Source organism: Gobio gobio (genome assembly GCF_949357685.1).
Source record: "Gobio gobio genome assembly, chromosome: 18".
NCBI lineage: Eukaryota > Metazoa > Chordata > Actinopteri > Cypriniformes > Gobionidae > Gobio > Gobio gobio.
This window is the reverse complement of record NC_137111.1, coordinates 38,361,061-38,383,764: the sequence shown is the minus strand read 5'-3', so window position 1 is coordinate 38,383,764 and position 22,704 is coordinate 38,361,061. Positions and strand designations below refer to the sequence as shown.

Genomic DNA, 22,704 nt, shown 5'->3' with positions numbered 1-22,704 from the left:
TTTTCCGTGTACAGGCGACAACGTTGTCGAAACGATCCCCATTCCTGCTGCCAGGCCAATGTCACTTTGTAAAGAAACAATACGCAACTATAGACTGAACGCGTAATACGCATGACATCACCGTTTTCACGAACTCAAGTTTTTGTAGTTTACACAGAGACGATAACAGTATCGTTTTCAACAACGTTCAATTTTCCAAAGTTTGCGTTTTTTAGGTCCCCAAAACGCCACTGTTGTGTAAATGAACGGCCAAAGAGCATAAAAAGTTTTTAGTTGATAACTTTCACGATTCTGTTTAGTTTTGTTCATGGACTTTCAGTTCGGTTTTATGTTTCTTTGTTCAGTTTCCGGCCACTCGTCTGTCTCCCTGGTTACCTTCATTTTGAGTTTATTTAGTTCAGCTGTCTGTTTAATCATCTTGATTGTGTTCACCATTTAAGTTGTTACTTCAATCATGACAACTCTCGGAGTGAAATAGATTCAACCAGCATTTTATTAGCATAGAGCATGGAATGTACATAGACTTGATTTTGGCGGACGAGATCTGCTATGCTGCTGCTGCTGCTGAGCAAATACATAATGTTCAGCTTAGTCAAGATAACAACAAGGAAGGCTGCTACAGAATGATGTAACCCCCAAGCAGATCTCTACAGGTGGTGCTGGGATTATCGGAGTTCTCATAATTGCGCAGCATGCGAATAGCTGCTAGGATACAGTATAAGTAAAGCCACGTAGATGAGGAAGTACCTCCGATTGGTTGGTGTCGTAGAACTGAAAGAACCAATCTGCGATTAATAGAGTTTCATAACTGAACTTTGTATTTCTCCTGCACTCCTTGGCTGAATCCAAAATCGCCCCTATACCCTCAAATAGGGATTTGTATTGGTGTCTGAAACCATAGTGGACGTTACTGAGTGCACTCATTCAATCCCACATTGCACTGCAATAACGAGTGTACGATGTACACACAACAGCTGTCCGAATTCACTCACTCGTTTTCATTCACAAGTGAACTTTATTGGTAGACTGACGTGAGGAATAGTGAATGAGGGTTTAGGGTTTATGTTAAGTTGTGTTGTGCTGTTGCCTGCCTGTCTGCCTGCCTTGAGAATATTTGTAATTAAACTACGTTTTGAACTTGATTCATCTGTATTCGTCTTCCTGCCTGCACACATAATAAGCGATCGGTTTCCTCACCTTTTGCACCAACTTCTTTCGTCTTGCCATCACCTGCCCCTATGACAACGAGACCCTGAAGTCAATGTTCTGGATCAGGGTGAACTTGCACTGGATCAGGGTGAACTTGTTGAGCTCCCAGACACCACCGGATTGACCTGGAAAGAAGCCCTTATCCGGTGTCTGGAGAGTGTGTGTCCCCGATCCAGGACACTGCCAGACCCAGAGCCGGTTTCACCACCAAACCTAGCGACACCACCCGCCACTATGAGTGTGCCAGAGTCCGAGAACCAGAGGACAGAGCTGACCATCGCCCCGGAAGTGGAGCAGAGGACTGGCTGATAGATTTCTATGGGGACTCTATGGGGGTCAACTCCCACCCTATCCCACCCGGTATCTGAATCATCTTAATTGTCCAAAGAGAACTGTAACTCATCAGTCTGTTCAGAATTTCCACTGTGTTTGAATGCTTCACCACCACCACAGAGCTCAACCAGTCCTCCAGCCCCAACGCTACTGGATGAGTGCAGCCCTGCGCCGTTTCTGGGGATGCCCTGCCAGGACGTCGAGCCACAGGTCGACGGGCCGAGATGGACCGGAGAGATCCGAGACTGGAGGCGCCTGTCCAGGAGGATCCTGCAAGTCTGTCTCCAGCCTCGGATCTCTTCGGTCCGCTCCGTATTGGCTCCTCCCTCCTTCAGCTATGCCAGAGACCCTCAGACTAGTTGCTCTTCCGGGTTCCCTCGTCCCAGCGGCTCCCCCTTGGTCAGTCATCACACCACTTCCGCCATGGACCTACGGGCCATCCGCTGCGCTCCATCCCTCCACCCCTTCGGCTGCAGCAGGTTCCTCCTTCCCGTCGGCATTGCCTCTGTCCTCGGTCGCACATCATCGCCCCAGCCCTCGGATACTCTGGCTCCACCTACGGTACTCGTCGCCGCAACATCGCCTGGACCGCCTGGACGTCTCCTGCACCGACGATGTCACTCAGCTCCCTCAACCCTTGGTCTGCGCCCACGGATCCAACGGCTCTGTCTCTGTCGGTCGTCCCCCAGATGTCGTTAGCCAAGCCAGGAACATCTCGGCTCCTCCCTCCTTCATCTTTGCCGTGGGCTGTCGGCACTGGGAAGCCATCGGCCAGCCATCATCGCCACCAGGGGATCGTCGTCACACCATCACCATCTAGGGCTGGGACGGTTACCGCATTACCGCAAATACCGCGGTCACGTGACGCCTACCGCGGGTCTGAGATGGTCACCGCCATCACCGCAAAAAAAAAAAAAAAATTAATAATAATAATTTGCCTGCCCATGTGTGCACGTTGTGTCTAATTCCATGGATTCATTGATTCTAATGACATGGATTGTGTCTAATGACATGTGTGTCTTATATGGATTCAAGGTTTTCTAAACAAAACTTAATCAAAAGATGGAGCAAATCCGACCTTTCGCGAGTTGGGGAGCGCAATGTTCCATTATAACATTCCATTTGTACCTGTGTAATGTCTTTTAGCCTATAATTTGAATTTAATTTTACTAAAGCATAAAATACAGGCACATAAGCAGGACGTGCACGTTTTAATTGCACGTGCTTAACACAATTCTCTCACATTGCGCAGCCGACAATAGCGGGTAGGGAGATAGAAGTCATGAAACCAGAAAAAGAACGCACCGCACGGGCAATGGGTTTGCGTCGACCGCTGGTGACCGCTTTCTCCCATAGCTGGCAAAAAAAAAACACAGCTTCAGAAAAGAACAAACTGAGCTGGACCTGCCTCAGCACTCCTTAGTAAGCTACTGGTAAGTTTTAACTCTCTTCCAACTCTGTTTGGGAAAGATTGACTACAAATAAGCTGGGCCTGCGAAATTTCATTCAATATAATCAATAAATAATCTATTGTAGGCAATTAAATATAAGTTGACTATGTGATTCTGAAATTCCAATTTCATTAAAAGGCTATCGAAAAAGATATCCGTCTGGCAGGCTTATAAGCACAGTAGTGTGCGACACTTTGTTAAATTAAATAGCCTTCGTTAAATATTTGAACCACTGAGACAAAAGCGCACACGAGATATATAAATTAATATGAATATGTAAACATATATAATATAAATATATATAATAAGTAATATACAATTACGGTAGGCTGGTGTGAGCAGCGACACTTTGTTAAATTAAATAGCCTTCGTTAAATAGCACCACTGAGACAAAAGCGCACACGAGAGGCATATAGCCTATATATAAATTAATATAAATATGTAAAATATTATAATATGTACAAATTATTTATGTAATATAAATAATTATGTATATATAGCCTATATAATTATTTATGTAATATAAATAACATATATAGGCCTATATATATATATATATATATATATATATATATATATATATATATATATATATATATATATATATATATATATATATATATATATATATATATATGTGTGTGTGTGTGTGTGTGTGTGTGTGTGTGTGTGTGTATGTACAATCATTAGCCTAAAAAGTCTTCGTTAAATAGCCTTGAACCACTGAGACAAAAGCGCACACCACACGAGATATGTAAAATAATATAAATATGTAAATGTTATAAAATATAAAAAATAAATATAAATAATAAAAGTAGCATAATATACAATCAAGGTAGTGTGAGCAGCGAGTGACTACACACTTTGTTAAATTAAATAGCCTTGAGCCTTCGTTATTCTTCATTAACCACTGAGACAAAAGCGCACACAAGATGTAAATTGTAAATGTAAATTAATAGCCTGAATATTTAAAAATATGTAGGCTAATATAAAAATATAAATACTATAAATATAAATAATATATTATATTATATGGGCGGGTGTGCGCGAAAGTCGTTATAGTTAAAGTGATTGTTTGATGACGACGACTGTAATCTGAAATTAAAAATATTGGAAATAAATAAACAAATAAATATATATTACTGATCAATACCGATAAATAAAAATGTGTTTGTTTGTCTTTGTTTATGCTATTCCATCTTCAGATCTCTCAGTAGTGATCTGATCTGCTCTCTCAGCAAAATATGAAGGCTGGGATGTAAACCATAGCCTAGTCTAGTTTTTGTTTTGCCAGCACTTTTTTTTCAGATATCATTCCATTTCTGTTTTAATTGTTCCTGTTCTAAACGTGAAAAAATAAATGTAAAATAAACATGTTCCTTATTATGTTCAATTGCCTGCGCTGGTGTGTGTGTGAGCGGCTGTGCGCGAAAGTCGAGTGGGAGCCGTTTAAAGCGGTTTACTGCTGAACCGCGGGAATTTCTTGCTTTTCAACCGCGGTAAGAAAAAATCCATACCGTCCCAGCCCTATCACCATCCCTTGGTTTTGTCGTCCTGCCATCACCATCCCTTCACCACATCCTGTCACCATCTCTTCTCTTCTACCTCCCTGCATCGTTTCGCCATCTCCTCTTCCCCCTCCAGAACCCCCTCTGTCCCTCCCTATGTGTCACCATGTTACAGCACGAGGTCTTGTGGGAGGGGGCGTTATGTCACCGTTCTGTTTAGTTTTGTTCATGGACTTTCAATTTGTTTTCATATGTCACATATTTCTTTGTTCAGTTTCCCACCACTCATCTGTCTCCCTGTTTACCGTAATTATGAGTTCATTTAGTTCAGCTGTCTGTTTAATCATCTCGTTTGTGTTCACCATTTAAGTTGTTCCTTCTCCTGCACTCCTTGTCCGGTCACCGTTATGTTAAGTTGTGTTGTGCTGTTGCCTGTCTGCCTGCCTTGAGCTTATTTCTAATTAAACTACGTTTCAAACTTAATTCATCTGTATTCGTCTTCCTGCCTGCACACACCCGTGACAATAACGGTGTTATTTAAACGGCCCCTTAATCAAGCAATATTACATTTCATCAAGGTTATTTCAGATAAAGATAGCTCCCTATGGCATATTTTCATTTTTTATATTAAATTGTCCAGTCAATAAGGCAAAAAGATGTTACAGTATTTCATTTGACCTGTCATTTTTTTGTTGTTGTTAAATTAGATGGAATAATTGGCTCAACTCTTTTACCTCTGTTGCAGTGTCTATCTATCATTTATCTTTATCATCCATCTACAAAAGTCTGGTTTTAACTGCAAGCTTTTTCTAGAAAATGTCTGAAAGGGCTCAGGTCTATCAGTGTTGTCTTTCCTGCCGTTTGCTTTGCAAGTTTACCCAGAATTTGCACAAACAAACGACATCTAATTTGCAGCTTTCATGTCTGCAGAGTCTGTAGAGTTGCTCATTTTGTACTGAATTAAGCCTCAGATGATCAGCAGGCATGAGCAGGTTGCTGATAAAAACAAAAATTTGGGCTTGTGCATTGTAGGAAGAAAAAGATCTAAACATTCACACACTGGCCTCCCATTAAGTTAAGTTACTTTGTTATTGAAAGTAGTTTTACTCATCTGATGCGGACCGCTTTTGTTTCAGAACTGGATGGGAACATCAGAGGAGCCGATTGCCATTCTCTTCCCATTCCTCCCAGTAATAACAGTTGCAGCGACTGCCAAGTTATTGCCTCACTGTTGTTTCGACCCCTCTATTGCATCAGCCCTCTCCTGGCATAAGTGTTAATGATACATGAAGGGCTTTTCCTGAATACTACATTGTTGATGCTGCTGAAATTATTTACACACTGTACTGAGAGACAAATTGAACTTGCCTAGATACAAAAAACATGAAAACCACAGTTCCTCACAAAGTGACTGACTGACTCCTGCAAGTATTTAATCATCTCATGCACACTGTTTTATGCGAGTAGTAAAATTGTGTTTTATGAGAGGTACTTAGGTTACAGTAAGGCAAGCGTGCCTTGAAGACAGTTTTTTTCTTCTCTTCATTGCCTCTTTTTTATTTTCTGGTATGGAAAAACAATTATGAGACTATAATGAGCATTTCCAATAATGCCCACGTTGTGGTATATTTAAATTAGGGCTGTCAATAGCAACACGAAGGTCATGGGTTCGATTCGCATGGAATGCACTGGTAAAATGTATATCTTGAATGCGACATAATTTGTTTTAGATAAAGCATGTGTCAAATGTGTAAATGTACGTGCATCCCATAGGTTTGGTTACATTGTATATTGTAATGAACCAAAATACCCTTATGAACACAAACCACAGTCACATATGGCATACTGACAGAGATGAAAAAATGTATACTTTTATTGCACATAAAAGCTACAATATGTAACTTTTGAGTTTCTTTGGCTTTCATGCTACTTTTCTGTGCATAAATCATTATTATAGGTTTATCAAATTATATTTGGTTAAAGTAAAGCCATGGTTTGGAAGATGGATTTTTTGCACTCTCTCATTAATAGAATTTTGTTATTTTTTTATTTAAGAATTACATAGTCACTATAGTAAAAAATAATGCAGTTAATCAAGTCTCTTACACTCACCATGGCTGCATTTATTTGATTAAAAATACAAAAAAAATCTGTAATATTGTGAAACATTATTAAAATGTAAAATAACTTTTCTATTTGAACATATTTTAAAATGTAATATATTCTTGTGATGGTAAAGCTGAATTTTCAGCATCATTCTTCAGTCTTCAGTGTCACATGTTCCTTCAGAAATCATTCTAATATGATGATTTGCTGCTCAAGAAACATTTATGTTTATTATCAATTTTGAAAACAGTTGTGTAAAATATTTGATGAATAGAAAGTTCAAAAGAACAGCATTTATTTTAAATCGAATCTTTTGTAATATGATATTCATTTGCTAATGTAAAATATAGACTCATGAGTAAATCAGGCTTTCGATTACCTTTAAAAATGTAGTACGTTTAAGACAGTAATGACTTTTGTGAACTTTTAGTGGACATTTAGCATTTTTTTATTATAATATGATGAATTAACTAAATGTTACTTGTTTTTTTCATGTATTATTCATGTATTACCCCAAGTTCCAAGCGACGATCCACTGTGGCACCAGCTGTCATAAGTTGCGATGACCAATTGCAGTATGTATTGCTTCACACCACAGCCAAAAAATGCTGAAGCATCTCTATATTTTTCCACTGCAGGTTGAGTCAGAGGCAAACTCAGTAAATGGCACAAGCTCAGAGCAGATGGCAGAGACCTGTCCAGCACCAGAGGAAGAGGCGCATTACATATCTTTAACACACAATGTTCCACCTGAGCATGGCTTGTTACCAGCACCTCCTGGAAAGGATCCCAGGACCACTGATGTACTTCTCCCTCACACCATCTCTCTAACCTCTCATAATGGTGCTGAACACATCAAACCAAACACTGAGAGACATGTGGATCCCACCGAGCCACATGCCACATTCCATAGATCTACGTTTAACAAAACTCACGAACTGGAGGAAGTTAAAGAACAGACCGTTCCTCTGAAGAAGATCAAACTGGAGGAGCAATGGGTTGAGATTGATGATCAGCACTCAAAGCACTTAGAATCTAGCGAGTGCTACGAGGATGCTTTATCTACACTAGCAGCTGTGGTCTGCTTCTCCAATACAGATAGGAAGAGTCTAGAGGAGAGGCTTTTCGGGCCTCAGACCTCAGACATGTGTTTAAAAACTGAGCCGAAAGAAGAACCATATCAGTGTCAGTTAAATCAAGGAGAAAGCCCTGAAGAACCTCCTCAGAATGATAACATTGCACTATCTTTACCCAGTGTCCAGTCTCTGGTCCAACATAGGAATATTAGCATTGATCAGGCTATAGCTATTGAGGCCTTGACCCAACTGGCAGCTACCCTACAAACAGTGCCCTTTGAAACAGAAAACCAGAGTCAGGACACTCAACAAGAAACATCTACATACTCTGCTTCAAGCAACCACATACCTCTTCGAGAGGCTAAACCAGTTTCAGATGTTTTCTCTAACAAAGTCTCAGTAATCAGTTCATCATTGCACCAGACTTCTGTCATCCGCAGCCCTCTGAACCGGCCAGCAAACTTCACCCAAAGTCAAAGTCAGCGCTGTGCCTCTACCCCCAGAAAACTTTCCTTGAAAGATCTTCTGGTGGCCAGCTCAGAATGTGAAAAGCTATCATATACCGCGGAAAACCGAAGAAACGGCCAAGCACTTTGTAAAGCTGACAGGTTAGACGGCACTTTTAAGAAGTATAAGCATGGAGAAGCGACTCCCATCTCGAGAAAGAGGGATGAGGAGGAAGTTGCGGCTCAATTGGTGCAGCTTGCATTCATGATTGAATCGAGGCAGATGCAAGTCTCGGAAAACAGTCCTCCGAAAGGGATGCCTGCTCAGACAATGAAATACAATCATAATTATTTGGGGCAGCACTTGAAAAAGCAAAGGCAACCTAAAATGACACCAGCAAAACCTAGAATGTCGAAGAAGAAAGCTGCAGAGATGGAGGGCAATCATTGTAGGATTCCACTGGCCAAGAGGACGCCCAATAGGAAAACCCCACTCAAGGCCGCGATTCAGAAAGCCATTTCGCAACAAAAGATGAGGTTACAGCACAAGAGGAGTCCGTTTCTTCCACAAGCTCAGATAGACCTGAAAAAATACATAGCGGAGGCTCATCACGAGAACAGGCAACTCTTATACTACAACAACTCTTTGAAAAAAGAGCATTTGGACATTGTAGGTTCTGGTAAGCAGAACGGCTTTCACTTTAAATACGAGCATGGAGCTCAAAGTCATTCTTTACCGCCACCAAACGGACTCTTTCACAATCATACAAATGACCATTTTGGTGCTAGCCAGTGGCCGAGGCATGAATGTGAACAAATGATTTCTCAGGTATCGAAAAACTACGATGTGCTAAATCATGGTGCTAAACAACAACCTCAGCAAACCATGGCCAGTGAGCCCTGTAAAGACTTACCGCAAAGCCCAGGGATGTACCATAGAGCAAACGGCTTAAATGATCATCAGCACTTGCACACGAATCAAAATGGATTTTACAAAGTGGAGAAGTCTGGAGGTGTTACGGTGTTGTCCGCATCCAGTGTACATTTGGACAATGGTGACGTGGCAGACACTGGAGAACAGACTCCCACCAAGCACACGCTCAACAACTTTTTGGAGTCTCCAATGAGGTTTTTGGACACACCAACCAAGAATCTCCTCAACACCCCCTCTAAACAAACAGAGCTGCCCTCGTGTGACTGTGTGGGTAAGTCAAAGTAGCCATATCATAACTTGAAATAAAAGTTTGCTAGAAGTTCTTTCAATTAATCCACGACCACGATTTGCCTCTACAGAACAAATAATTGAGAAAGAGGAGGGTCCGTACTACACTCACCTTGGATCTGGCCCAAATGTAGCAGCAGTAAGAGAGATGATGGAGAACAGGTAAAGTGGATCTCAACTGCTATGTTTACACTGGCTCCATCACAAAAATATAAAACTTTTTGTTTATTTAAATGCATAATTTTATACACTTTTTTTCATTTTGAATATCATTTTTACATTTATTGTTTACCTTTTATCTTGAGAGTGTCAAATGTGTCAAATTTCCCTTCTTTCTTCTGATCCCTTTTTTCTCTACATAGTCAAATGTTTAAATGTATAACTGTATTTTGAAATTTTGGGAAACTTTGCAATATGTGGATAAACATGTATTGCTTAATATTTATTTTTTATATTTAAAAAGTAATAATAATTATAATAACAATTATTATTATTTAAAGTATTTATAAGTATTATTATAGTTTAGATAAATTATGTTTATCAGTTTTCAGACTTAACCTGTTGATCTATTAGTGAATTTAAATACTGATTATTAGGTTGCATGTAAATGTAGCTAACTTGTTTTTATCATTAACTCTAGCAAACAGCAACCAAATCATACTGACTGTGTAACCCTGTTGTGCAATGTTTTTAACATTGACAGATAAATATACATGTAGCAATAGACTTCGCTGCATTCAATCTGCAACCACAGATGCGTTTTTTGCAGAAACACACTTTCATGCTCTATAGAAGTTGAAACAGGAAGCCCATAACTGGGTTCAAGGGGCCCATAGAGTGACTCTCACCACAGAGGTTGTGAGGTTACTACTGAGCTGCTATAATTATTGCAGTCTGATGTTGTGGCGATACTATTTCCCATCACCCGTGCATTTAAAAGTATGATACTACTGTATATGGATATTTCTCAAACTTGTTAGAGTTTGTTTCAGACTCCTAACCCTAAATATTAAAAGTAAAATAACCCATCTTACTATCTACATGCTGAATTCTAATTGGTCTTCATTTTTGCATTTATTCGAATTCTGAAGAATCTGCTTTTTATTGCATGTATTTAACAGAAATTAAAATCTGCATATAGTTTTGTAAAAAAAAGTTGATATATTTAACATTTGTGTAAAAGCCTGTTCACATAAAGAGCGATAACTATAATGATAACTATATTAGCATCCACACCAATGCATGATAACATTCTGTTTATTATAAACATGTGCTGCTGTTATGTTGTCTGCTGCTTTAAATACTCAAGCTCTTTAAAGCAGAATGGATTTTGATTGACTTTTTATCGTTCATCAGCTGGGGGACAAAATCAGAAAGTGATTCCATTGATATTGTTCCTCTTTACCATTATAGTTGTCTATTCCTTTAAATTCAGAACAATTTGTAAAACTACATCTTTTTATATCTTTATTATCATAGTTATTGTCGGGCCTTAATTGTGGGCAGGCAAAGATACATATTTTACGTCTTTAAAAAAGTCTTTTACATTAAAAAAGTATGTAGCTGCCTTTATTTTATGAAGGCAAAGGGTCATATTTTGGGGTCCTTTGCAATAAAAAGTTTGAGTGCTTAACACACACAGAACTCAATGCAATGTTTCCTTCACAGATATGGCGAGAAAGGCAATGCAGTCCGCGTGGAGGTTGTGGTGTATACTGGTAAAGAGGGGAGGAGCTCACAGGGTTGCCCAATCGCTAAGTGGGTGAGTGATCTATATGAAATAGAAAGAAGAGCTTGCAGAATGTCTGTTCCTTCATATACTTTCTGCACATGTGTTGAATTCCGCAGATCATACGCAGGGGAAGTGAGGAAGAGAAGTTGCTGTGTCTTGTGCGGCAGCGTGCTGGTCACTGCTGTCAGAATGCAGTGGTAGTCATTCTCATCCTGGCCTGGGAGGGGATCCCACGCAGTGTGGCTGACAGGCTGTACCAGGAGCTCACACAGACTCTCTGCAAATATGGCTCGCCCACTAGCCGCCGCTGTGCCCTCAATGAGGAGTGAGTCACAAGTAACATACGGACAGAGTGTGTGGGAATGATTCACGTGCACACTCCCTCACACAAATACAAAAGAACATTTGGAGGTTGCTCTTGATGAAGTGTTTGTGGAGTACTTTTCTTTAAGCCTTAACACCAACTCCTTCCCATTACAATTTTGTAACTGTACATTCCCTGCTGAAAAGACCTGGCTAGTTTAGTTGTATGTCATAAAAGCCAAAGAAATATGTTTTTTTTCTACATTTTCAACTTTTTTTGGCTGTTTGAGCATGAAAAGTATCTGCAAAGTTACAAAGCACAAAGAGAAGTTATTCTCTATATCACTAAGCCTTGTTTTTGAACTCCCTGAAACAAGTTTTCTTCCAGGAATGTACACATCACAGTATCCCTTATTTTAAATAATTCCCACCCAAGGCATACACAAAAAAAGGGTTGAGGCCTAGTAGTTGAGTTAGTATTGCGTTGAAACACGTGGTTATGGTAAGGGGCGTGACATTTCCAAAACACACTCAAAGTGGTTGACCAATCACAACACTCTGGTCCAGTCGGCCAATCAGAGCACATTGCACTTTTCAGAAGGAGGGGCTTCATAGAGACAGAAACTAAACAGAGCGTTACTGACAGACTGGGAAAAGAGGTGCTACAACAATGTAAAATGTGAAAAATAATGCATGAAAACCTATTCTAGTAGACCTCAAAAACAAAATCAAGACTTTGTAATACGGTGTAATATGGCCTCTTTAATATATTGGTGAAATAATGTGTCATTTTCTGTTGAATAATAGCACCACCAGCAAGTTCTGTATTATAGTATGTTATTGCACTGTAACTTACCTCATCTTCTTCATCTCTGTTAGTCGTACCTGTGCATGTCAGGGCCTGGACACAGAGACTTGCGGTGCCTCTTTCTCATTTGGTTGCTCCTGGAGTATGTACTTCAATGGCTGCAAGTTTGCACGCAGCAAAACGCCCCGGAAGTTCAGACTGCAGGGGGACTATCCTGAGGAGGTGAGCACCATTGATTTTCAACATTAGCACACTGGAAATGTGTGAAGAAAGGCTTTGTTCTGGATCATTATGCTGGTTTTCAAAATCCTGCCAACAAGCCATAATAACTTTAAATGAGATGTGCAACTCTCATGAGAATATCATGTGTGATGAGCATACCTTGTTTACCTGTCCTGAACCAGTTTAACCAGTGGCCATCTAGTGGCACTAAGTAAAAAAGCCTAAGTTAATAATAAATCACTCACACTAGCACTTAAATCAAGGGGCAAATCCATAGAACAGTTGCATGACTTTTGTGTGGTTTTTCATTGCAAAAAGTCACACAATAAAGTTCAACCAGATGCGAAATGTGCATTGAAATAGTGCTGTGCCATTGTATATCGAACAGGTGCCTGATTTGCAATGGTGGAGTGACGCTCTGTACCTTTACAACCAAGTTTTAGAAACATCCTGTAAGATTGCAAATGTGAATATAAACAATGATAACAGTGGTCGTAATGCACAGGGCTGCATTTCCCGATAACATTGTTTCTTAGCGTGCTACGAAGACTCTAAAGGTATAACTTAGCTAAAGGTATACCATTTCTAGGCGTGTTCCCCGAACTATATCTTAGGAGGTTGCTTAAGGTATACCTTCTTAAGTGCGATGTTAGCAGGTGCTGTCCATGGCGGTGTTCTTTATAATAGAAGCACTTCAGAAATAGTTAAAATGGCATTTATCAGGACTCGTGAGATCTTAGAAATATAATCCAAATTGCAAACCAAATCCGACCGTGGATATTTTATATAATTTTGAAATGATTGTGCAAACAACGTATCATGCATCAACCCACTACACTAACTGGCTGTATGCCATTTATTTTCTCATAATATATTTTTCCATAGTCGTCATTTACTCCACAAGCAGGGTTAATTGCCTGCATCACATTATTGGTGTAAATCACTAATTTCTGTTATTGGATGACCTACTCAATAAAACTCACGCTAAACATAATCAACAGCTGCTATAATGGAGAACAAAGACAGAAAGAGGAGAGCGGCAGCAGCTGAATTTCAGGGCTGTGCTCCGTCGAGTTTGTCTTGACAAAGTCGGGCTAACAAGATCTAAAAGCTGCTAAATTTGCTGTCGTGGCAGGCAAAATTTATTTTGGATTGCAGCTTCTGACATGGTAGCCATGGGAATAAAGTTTTCACAGATGAAATAGTGCACATAGAAAAGACGGCACCTTCTTTTATTTAGCACATCTATTCACTGTATCACAGCCATAGTTTGACCAAAATCCCCTCCACAATCATTCCTATGCTAGCAACCATCAACCTCGATGCTAACAACCATCAGTGTAATGACAATTGTATTCTTTGCATGAAAACACTTCAATTAGCAGAATTATATTCGTATAGACTGAGATGTAAAGAAACAATGGTGGCCACTATCGGAATGAACTGTCAATAGTGATAAGGTATAGCTAAGAGTGGTCCAGACCAAACTTACAAAAGTATGACTTACAGAAGGTATTCTTAACTAAGATCGTTTCGGGAAACACGTATTAACTTTAAGATACACCTTAAGGTAGAACTTAAGAACGGTGTAGTGTTGAGAAGGTTTCGGGAAATCCAGCCCAGAGCCTTTACTGCATGAAATTTTATGTAATGTTATTTTTTTAACGTCCCTGTCAAATAAATTCTTAGTGAATAGTACAATAACCTCTAAAACACTAAGTAATTTCTAAGTAATTCATACTTTTATTCAACAAAGATGCATTACATTTATCAAAAGTGGAAGTAAAAACATTTATAATGTTAAAAAACGATTTCTATTTCAAATAAATGCTCTTATTTTGAACTTTATCAAAAAATAGAATCATGTATCATGGAAAAAATGTTGCAATGTTTCTACACAGATATTAAGCAGCACAACTTCATTTTCAACTATTTTTTAATATTGATGATAATAAGAAATGTTTCTTGATTTTAAGATATATTAAAATAGTAAACAGTCATTTACTGTTTTTACTGTATTTTTTTGGTCAAATAAATGTAGCCTTGATGAGCATACAAGAAAAAAACGTACCAACCCAAAACTCTTGAACAGTAGTGTATTATTCAGCTTTATGGTCATTTAAATCAGCCTTCAAACTGCAATATTGTTTGATTTTGTGGTTAGGAGGGGAAGTTGGAGAAAAATTTGCAGAATCTGGCATCAGATTTGGCACCCGTCTACCAGAGACTTGCTCCTGAGGCCTTTCACAACCAGGTATGAATTACATCATCAAAATGAAATCTGTCACGATGTTAAAGGGGGGGTGAAATGCTGTTTCATGCATACTGATCTTTTTGCACTGTTAAAGACTTGGATTCCCATGCTAAACATGGACACAGTTTCAAAAGCTAAGGTGGACGTTTGATGGGAGTATTTCTTTGCCAAAATTAGTACTTCCTGTTAGTCATAAGTTTCGGAAAGTTTTTTTCGATCATGGGTCCGCTTGACGTCAACAGGGCGGAATTTCCTTGTATGGGCCGTCCGGACAATTGTACCGGAAGAGCGCGCGCGAGAGAGAGAGAGAGAGCGAGAGAGCGCGAGCGCGAGAGAGAGAGAGAGAGAGAGCGTGAAAGCAATAGGCTACGCCCATCAAAGCGCTGGCTCGTAGCCAAATAACCCCGCGTTAAGGCAAAAGTGAATGGAATTTGCTTTTCCGGATTTTCAAATCGCCTAATACTGAAGGATGGAGCGGTCCCAACGATAAAGGTCCCAACGTTGGAACCGCAGGCAGTGAGTAAGACTGCTTCAAATGTCTGTTTTTGCCTATGCCCATCAAGTAGCCCAAACATGACCACGTATTGATCAATGGAGCATGCGATGTATAGTGTGTGTACATTTGTTTAGCTGGCCACTATATGTGTATGTTTGTGTATTGTAAAAGCACTCCAAACAACAATACACAAAGAATGGGGAAATATGTTGAACTAAATAAGCGCGCTTCTTCATTCAAATGCGCTACTATTCCATGTCTTTCTATGTAAACACTAGCCTGACGCGCAAAACCAGTCCGCTTACTACAAATCATGTCTACACAAACCACGCGTAAACACACACACACACACACACACACACACGATATAATTAAAGTATAAATGTGTAAATAACACAAGCCGCTAAGCATATTATATAGTTAGTGTAACTTATAACAGTTACCACATAGAGATGTCCTGCTCTAGTCGTTTTTGCTGCTGCTCCTGTTCAACTTCAGCCTCTGGGTCTGATTCCGGATCATAGATGTATGGATGTATCCGATTAAAAGCCATTTTTTATGTTGAATAAAGTTTTTTCCCGCTTTTAGGGATGACGCAGCTTTCAGACGCACTCAACACAGTAACAGCGGCGCGCGCTCGACATTCTTTAGCTCCGCCCACACGATACGCCCCCAGCCGCACGGCTTTTTCCGGAAAGACTCGGAACAGCGCATCTTTCTTTAATAATTATGATTAAAATAAAGACTTTTCAGAGATATGCAGGATGCAATGCTACTCTATAGGTACTCAAGATTGACATGAGACTGACTGAAACTGAGTGTTCCCCCCCCCCTTTAAAGCTGCTTTTAGGCAAGGCTTAACCACTGAACATGTTAATTATGTAAGTTGATTATGTGACTTTTTATAATGTTGTGAATTCTAGCTACCTTATTTTGCAATGCATTAGTAAGCTATTTTACGTGAATGTGTGAGACTTCTGATTCTTTAGTCACTATTATTAGCCGCTTTGCGATATAAAGCAGTTTTTGTACAGCAAAAAATGCGAATGACCCCGGAAACCTCACACATTCATTACAAATGGCCGCACCTGCTCTTACATTAAAAATAAGGTGGATAGCGTTTGTAAGGGAAGGATGGTAATGATCTGTAACCAATCAGGTGGAGCAGGAGCAGCGAGGGATGGACTGTCGGCTGGGCAGGAGGGAAGGTCGACCATTCTCTGGTGTGACTGCTTGTGTGGACTTCTGTGCTCATGCCCACAGAGACACACATAACATGACCAATGGAAGCACTGTGGTGAGGCTCACATCCACTATCGCAATATTAATGTCCTAATAAATGTCTTTTACGTTTTTTTTTTTAAAGACACCATTCAGATTTAAATGTAAATGTTTGCTAAAAACGCTCATATGCTTTTGCTTCCTGTGAACTGCAGGTATGCACTTTAACCAAGGAGGATAACCGTGCAGTGCGGAACATTCCAGAGGACGAGCAGCTGCATGTCCTGCCGCTCTACAGGATATCTGACACGGATGAATTTGGCCATGTTGAGGGCCAGTGGGCCAAGATAAAGACTGGAGCACTGCAGGTCCTCTCTGCTTTCCCGAGAGAAGTGCGGCTGTTGGCCGAGCCCGTCAAGTCAGCGCGCAAGAGGAGGCTGGAGGCTAAAAGAGCCCATGCTGAGAAATTGAGCGGCCTGGAAAGTAAGCAGGTCACCCCTGTGAAAGTGAAGAACGAGCCTCTTAAAGGTATCTCCACTTCAGCCTTCTTAACGCATGCAAGCTAGTTTAAGGCAGGGGTTTTCAATCTATTCCTGGAGCCTCTCCAGCACTGCCCGATTTGGATCCTTAATTGAACCCAGGTGAATTAAATCATCAGCTGATTTGTAGAGTACTCCATTACATGAGCTGGGTGTGTCCAATAAAGGAAACCCTCAAAATGTGCTGTGCTGGGTAGGCTCCAGGATCTGTTTCTATAGGTGCTTCTCAAATGGAAGGTTGCGTCCTAGTAAGGCTGCATATCTTGGCTGCCAGCGCAACCAAAGGCCATCTCAAGGCTCCTTGGAAGACAGCCTGTTTTGCATCCTTCATTCAGCTCGTTTTGAATGCATCCTTCGTGTCCTTCAATCACCCACAATCCTTTGCACACTTTCGCGAAAACAAAACGGACAGAAAACGAGCTCATTATGAAATGTAAGACAAAAATAGTGTTTTTGGAGATGATGTTATCTTTTGTTTTGGTGTAAATTTAATAACTTAACACTAAACTGCCAATAATGTAAGCCATTGGGAGACTGCAGATGTTTGTCACTCACTCACTGTAATGCATTAATAGAAAGGCAGTTAATATAAAGATTTTTAATACAAAGTATTTTTCCAAAATTAAGTTTTAATAGTATTTTCATGCCGTGACCATGGGGCGCAGGAACGTAGCCATGTGGCCTTAATAGACCTTCTCATTCTAGCATTCAATGCTGAGAAGTCTAGCCTAGAAGCCTCAGAAAGACTGGTCTAGGAAGAGGACGCAGCCTCCGTTTGAGAAGCACCCACAATGGGATGTGTAAATTGATTTTTAATAGGAAATGTATGCGTTTAAAGGGGAACCACATCTCCTCAGCCTTACCCTGGAGTTGTTTTCCCCTTCGCCTCTGCCCCCAGCACTGCATATTTTAGATGTCTCCCTAATCAAACATACCTGAATAAACTTACTAGTAATGGCTCCAAGAAGTTAAATGGGTGTGTCAGATAAAAGAGACATCAAAAATGTGCAGTGATGGTGGGTGTGCTCCAGGGCCAGGGTGGGGAACCACTGCACTAGAGCAGGGTGTCCCAAAGGGTGTTCCCTTGTAAAATCATTTAGTTGTATAATGTAATGTTTTTTAGGAATCATCGGTACCATATCTATTATTGGACAATATTAGAGTACATTTTATTATGTATCAGTGTTGATTGTGCGTGCTCGTTTCCTCCTATCTTTACATGTAGATTTTTGTTTTGTTTTAGTTTGCTATCATTTAACACCAGGGTTATTATAGTTCATGTACTAAAATAACTAAAACTTAAATGAAAATTAATAAAAAAAATATATAGATAAAACACACAACAAAATTACTAAAACTAGTGAAAATGGAAAATATAAAAAATTATTCAAAATATTAATAAAACTATAATAGTATCTCAGTGATACTAAAATTAAAATAATTTATTGTTTATTAACACTAGTAAATGTAATCTTTAGCAAAAATAACTGAAAAGGTTGCTTTTTATTATTAAAAGTAGCCTAAAAATACTCTGGATGACCACTGAGACTCTGAAGTGTGCATACAATGGACAATTTCATGTGTTTTTTATGGACATACATAGAGATTAATTTTACTGCAGAAACCATATTGTTAATTAAATACTTGCTTCTTTTGATTTAGTGAAATAGGGGCTCGTGAGCTGCTAAATTATTCCATAAAAATGTTGTTGGTTATAGGATTTTAAAGTAGTGGAGCTCTTATTACTTCTTGTATCTATATTCAGTTTTTCTTTCTCTGTCCACAGCTTTTAAACACACCTCCGTTGAACATTCACCATGTTCGGAAAAGGATACTCGTAATTTGTGTTCCACCATGCGCTTTTCTGGGGTTCCAGACATAGGAAGCCAATTCCCAGACTTCCACTCCACAGTCCCGTACACCCAGAGTAACACATCCCGCACACCTCCTGTGGCCTCCGGCTTTGGCATGTCCACACACCCAAAGTTCCCTCAACCCCAGCACGATCCCTCTGGAAGAAACGGCCACAGCAATGGTCCTCCTCCTCTTAGACACGGACAGGAGGCCATCAGGCAGATGACCGACCCGTTCAGAAACCCGTATCCGAACGACCCCGTAAGAACAAATCCGAAATGCTCACCCTCGTTCAAATCCGAGCCTGAGGAAATGCGGTGCTTCCAGGGCGGGGCAGCTCCCACCTCGCTCTCCCCGCCTATGGCTGAGGGTCTCCACAGCCGTTTGAACTGCCCGCCTGTTACGGCACAACCCCTGACCCCAGAGGGGGTTAAAGCAGAGAACGTGTGGTCGGACAGCGAGCACAATTTCCTCGACGGGAATATCGGCGGGGTCGCGGTGGCTCCTTCCCACGGCTCCATCCTGATCGAATGCGCTCGACGGGAACTGCACGCTACCACTCCCATCCTGCGGCCCGACCGCACGCATCCCACCCGCATCTCCCTGGTCTTCTACCAGCACAAGAGCCTGAACGTCCCGGGCCACGGCCTGCAACAGTGGGAGGCTAAAATGGCAGAGAGGGCCAGGGAGAAAGAGGAGGCCGAGCGTCTGGGACTCAACGGGTCAAAGGCAATAGATTCGGATACGGAGAGCGAAAACGAGACTTGTACGGAAGAGAGACACAAGTTTCAGGTCCCTACCCGTCAATCGCTAACAGTTACTCGTGACGGCGTCGTCGTGTCAGCACCCTACTCCCTCACGCACGTCACTGGGCCTTACAACCGCTGGACGTGAAACTCTCCGTGCTTGTCTAGCTAATGCCTTACCTCAGCTAGTTCTTATCTTTTCACGCCCGTTTTTACATATGCCCTTTTTTAATTTGTGCTCTTCATCTCAGCTTTTACGACTACCGTTTGTGGGTTTTTAACTGTGAGTTTGTTTGTTTGTTTTTATTGTAAAGAGATGGTGCTCAGAACAGATGTTATAAAACTGGTTTTATACATATAGATGAAATTAGTGCATAGTAAATGTGATTATTTATTCTGATCATTTTCAAAACTATTTTGTAATTTAATTTCTGGTCCACGCCTGTTTACTGCAATAGGAGTTTGTCGTCCTTTAAATGACGTGTGTAGTAAACACTCCGAATTGACATTGTGAAATGTGAATTCTATTTTCATGTCTCAGCCTTGGGTGCTCTTTTGGCCGACACTTGCTGGTTGCTATTTTATGGTGCCATTGTAACAGTAAGGTCAAATGACCAATACGAAACACGCATGGGTCATTACAGAAACTTTCCGTTATATTTTTTAGGGGGGGGGGGGGGGGGGGTATTCATGTTGGCATTGAAGGTACATTGTTTCGGCATTGTGAGACATAGTACGTGGCATCCTTTAAAAAAGCACTTTGTATCTTCAGACCAACTTGACCTTTGAAGTTTCCAATATGCACATTTGGTTTATCCATATTCTAGTATCTACAGTCAGCATGTGTTTGGTGTCATGATTATGAAACTTTGCATATTTAAGCAATAATCATGGTTTTACGCTGCATTTTGGCAACGTGTCCAAACATTTCTGGCACTTGTCTGAAAGTTTATATTATTTAGTCCCAATTTTTTAGTTTTCTTTTTTTGTAACTCCCAAAGAGGTTGAAACGTGACTTGAAAATAGCTTAATCGTTTTATACAATTCGAGCGTGTTAAGTTATATTCAAACAAATTTACTGTATGTTTTCACTGGTGCTTTTAAAGAGATCCCATGACGCCTTCTGAGGTGTCATTTCATATATTTTTATTGTTGCATAGTGCGTTTTTATTTGAAATCAATCACTTTTTTGGTGCGGGTTGGGGGGGATCAGTGTAAAAGTTTATTCGGTTTTATTTAGGTGCATTAAATGAGAAGATCAACTTTAAAAGAAAGACTTCGTAATTGCATATGTACCCAGAAGCCTAGTCAAGATACTGGCTTAATCAAAAGGTTTACATTGAGTTTTAAAATACGGCTAAAAAAAGTATTTTTCTTTTTTTTTCCTTCGAGGTGCTAAAAAGTGTACGCCATTGTTCAAAACCATTGTACACCCAAAATGCTGTTCTTACTTCAGCTCTTGAAACATCTTTTCATATTGTGAGAAATATCTGTTTGAACTAGTACTCTAGCTGCAACAAAGATAGAAAAGCTCAACAATAACCCAGTGTTTAGGGGAACTTGAAGTCACAGAGTGGCAATTGTACGTTCACGCTACTGTCTCTTCAACTAAATATATTTTTGCTGAACAATTAAACCGTTGTTTTTGTGTAAAACCATCATGTGTAAGAAAAAAAAGCCTGGCTTTGTAGCTCAGGGAAAGGCTTTTAGTGCTCATTCAGTGGTGCTTGTTCACAGTACCAGAGTCCCCTGGCATTGACAAATCACATAGGTGCTGCACTAGTTGGATCTTTCATTTTGGGGGTGCTGAATGTTTTATTCCGCTTCAACATTATTAGATCATGCTATGTTATTGAGTGTTTTTCTTCTCGACTTTTTATGTGGCACAAATAATACTATGACCTCACAGTCCCTCGATGGTAATTGACTGACTTTGAAATGTCAGTAGCCTACTATGAACATCGAAGAGCCTAAGGGAATTACCAATGCAATTCGATTCAAAGCTTACGGATTTTATGCATTTTTCTAAGCTATTGTTTTACATGAATGATGGGTTGGTGTTCATGTTGCTGTTCAAAATCTGCATTTCTTTTTTTAGATTTGGCTCATACGATCTTTTTTTGAGTTCTGATGACTGAACATGGCCCTCATAGCAACGGTCTATTGTAAAATCATGTTCCAAAAGAAATACATTGTTACATTCCTTTTCAAGTTAATATATTCACATTAGACGTCTTTTGCATGTTTTTTCTCCTTTGTTGTATTCCCTCTTTTCTCAGGTCTCTGTGTGTAACTTTGGACATAAGCTTCTAGGACTCTTGCATTGTCTTCCAATTAAATTCTCCGAAATGTTTATTTGTTTATATTTTGTGAAACGGAAAAGTGGTTCCCCTTAAAACAATCTTAATGTATATTATCAGTTTGGCAATTCTCTTCTGTGTTTGCTGAATGAAAGCTGAAGTGTGTAATTTCCCTGTCACTAGTGTCACCAAACAGAAATGCATAAATAATCACTGTTTTCAAACAGGTTTCCCAACAATCTCCCAGATAGATTGGTTGATCCAAAGTTGTGTTGGGCTGGTCGTGGTGCTCGAACAGCAGAGTAATGCTTTCATACAGCACAAAGATTCAGATGTTTCGTTTTTTGGGGAATGCAGCCTACCATTTGCTTACTTATTTGTCGCATATTAAACTTATTTTAGCATCGAAAAAATTACACACTTCAACTTTAAGTATGAATGTAAGCCTTCACGGGCACTGTTGTTGTACAATGTTGAAATTTAAAACCTCTTCGTATACCTTCAAAACAAACAAGAACATATTATGACTTGAAGACTTGTTCATTATGTGACTTGAAATGATTTGTCAAAGGAAAGAAAACACCAGCTTTTGAGATTTTTCTTTTAGAAAATAAAATGCACAGTAGTAAAGTACATGTGAAGTGTGAGGCTTATTTTTCAATCCTTGTTCTTGGTGCATAATTCTACTGAACTTTACTATCATACTTTTTTTATATTGTGTATTTTCACTCTACATATTGAATATCTGTCAATATGTATATGTCATGTCTCATATCTGCCAACTAAAAATTCTCTAAATATTTTATTATAAAGAGGGATCATACACTGAAATTTTAAATTACATTGCCATAGCTCAAATAAGTTTAAAAAAGTTACTT

At 39.8% G+C, this 22,704-nt stretch overlaps 1 protein-coding gene across 2 annotated transcripts in view; it reads left to right on the top strand.

Annotated features, from left to right (window-relative positions):
- tet1 (tet methylcytosine dioxygenase 1) overlaps positions 1-22,460 on the top strand; it is a 61,366-nt gene extending 38,906 nt beyond the window's left edge. Inside the window, exons 3-11 of one of the 2 annotated variants that reach the window (XM_079842672.1) lie at positions 7,246-9,334; positions 9,423-9,513; positions 11,020-11,113; positions 11,200-11,408; positions 12,266-12,416; positions 14,581-14,670; positions 16,326-16,463; positions 16,603-16,915; positions 18,713-22,460. In XM_079842672.1, the coding sequence (XP_079698798.1) occupies positions 7,246-9,334; positions 9,423-9,513; positions 11,020-11,113; positions 11,200-11,408; positions 12,266-12,416; positions 14,581-14,670; positions 16,326-16,463; positions 16,603-16,915; positions 18,713-19,674 (4,137 nt within the window). In that variant the 3' untranslated portion in view covers positions 19,675-22,460. The remainder of the gene's footprint in view (positions 1-7,245; positions 9,335-9,422; positions 9,514-11,019; positions 11,114-11,199; positions 11,409-12,265; positions 12,417-14,580; positions 14,671-16,325; positions 16,464-16,602; positions 16,916-18,712) is intronic. The other variant, XM_079842673.1, reaches the window with a different exon arrangement.
- Positions 22,461-22,704: the final 244 nt, after the last annotated feature.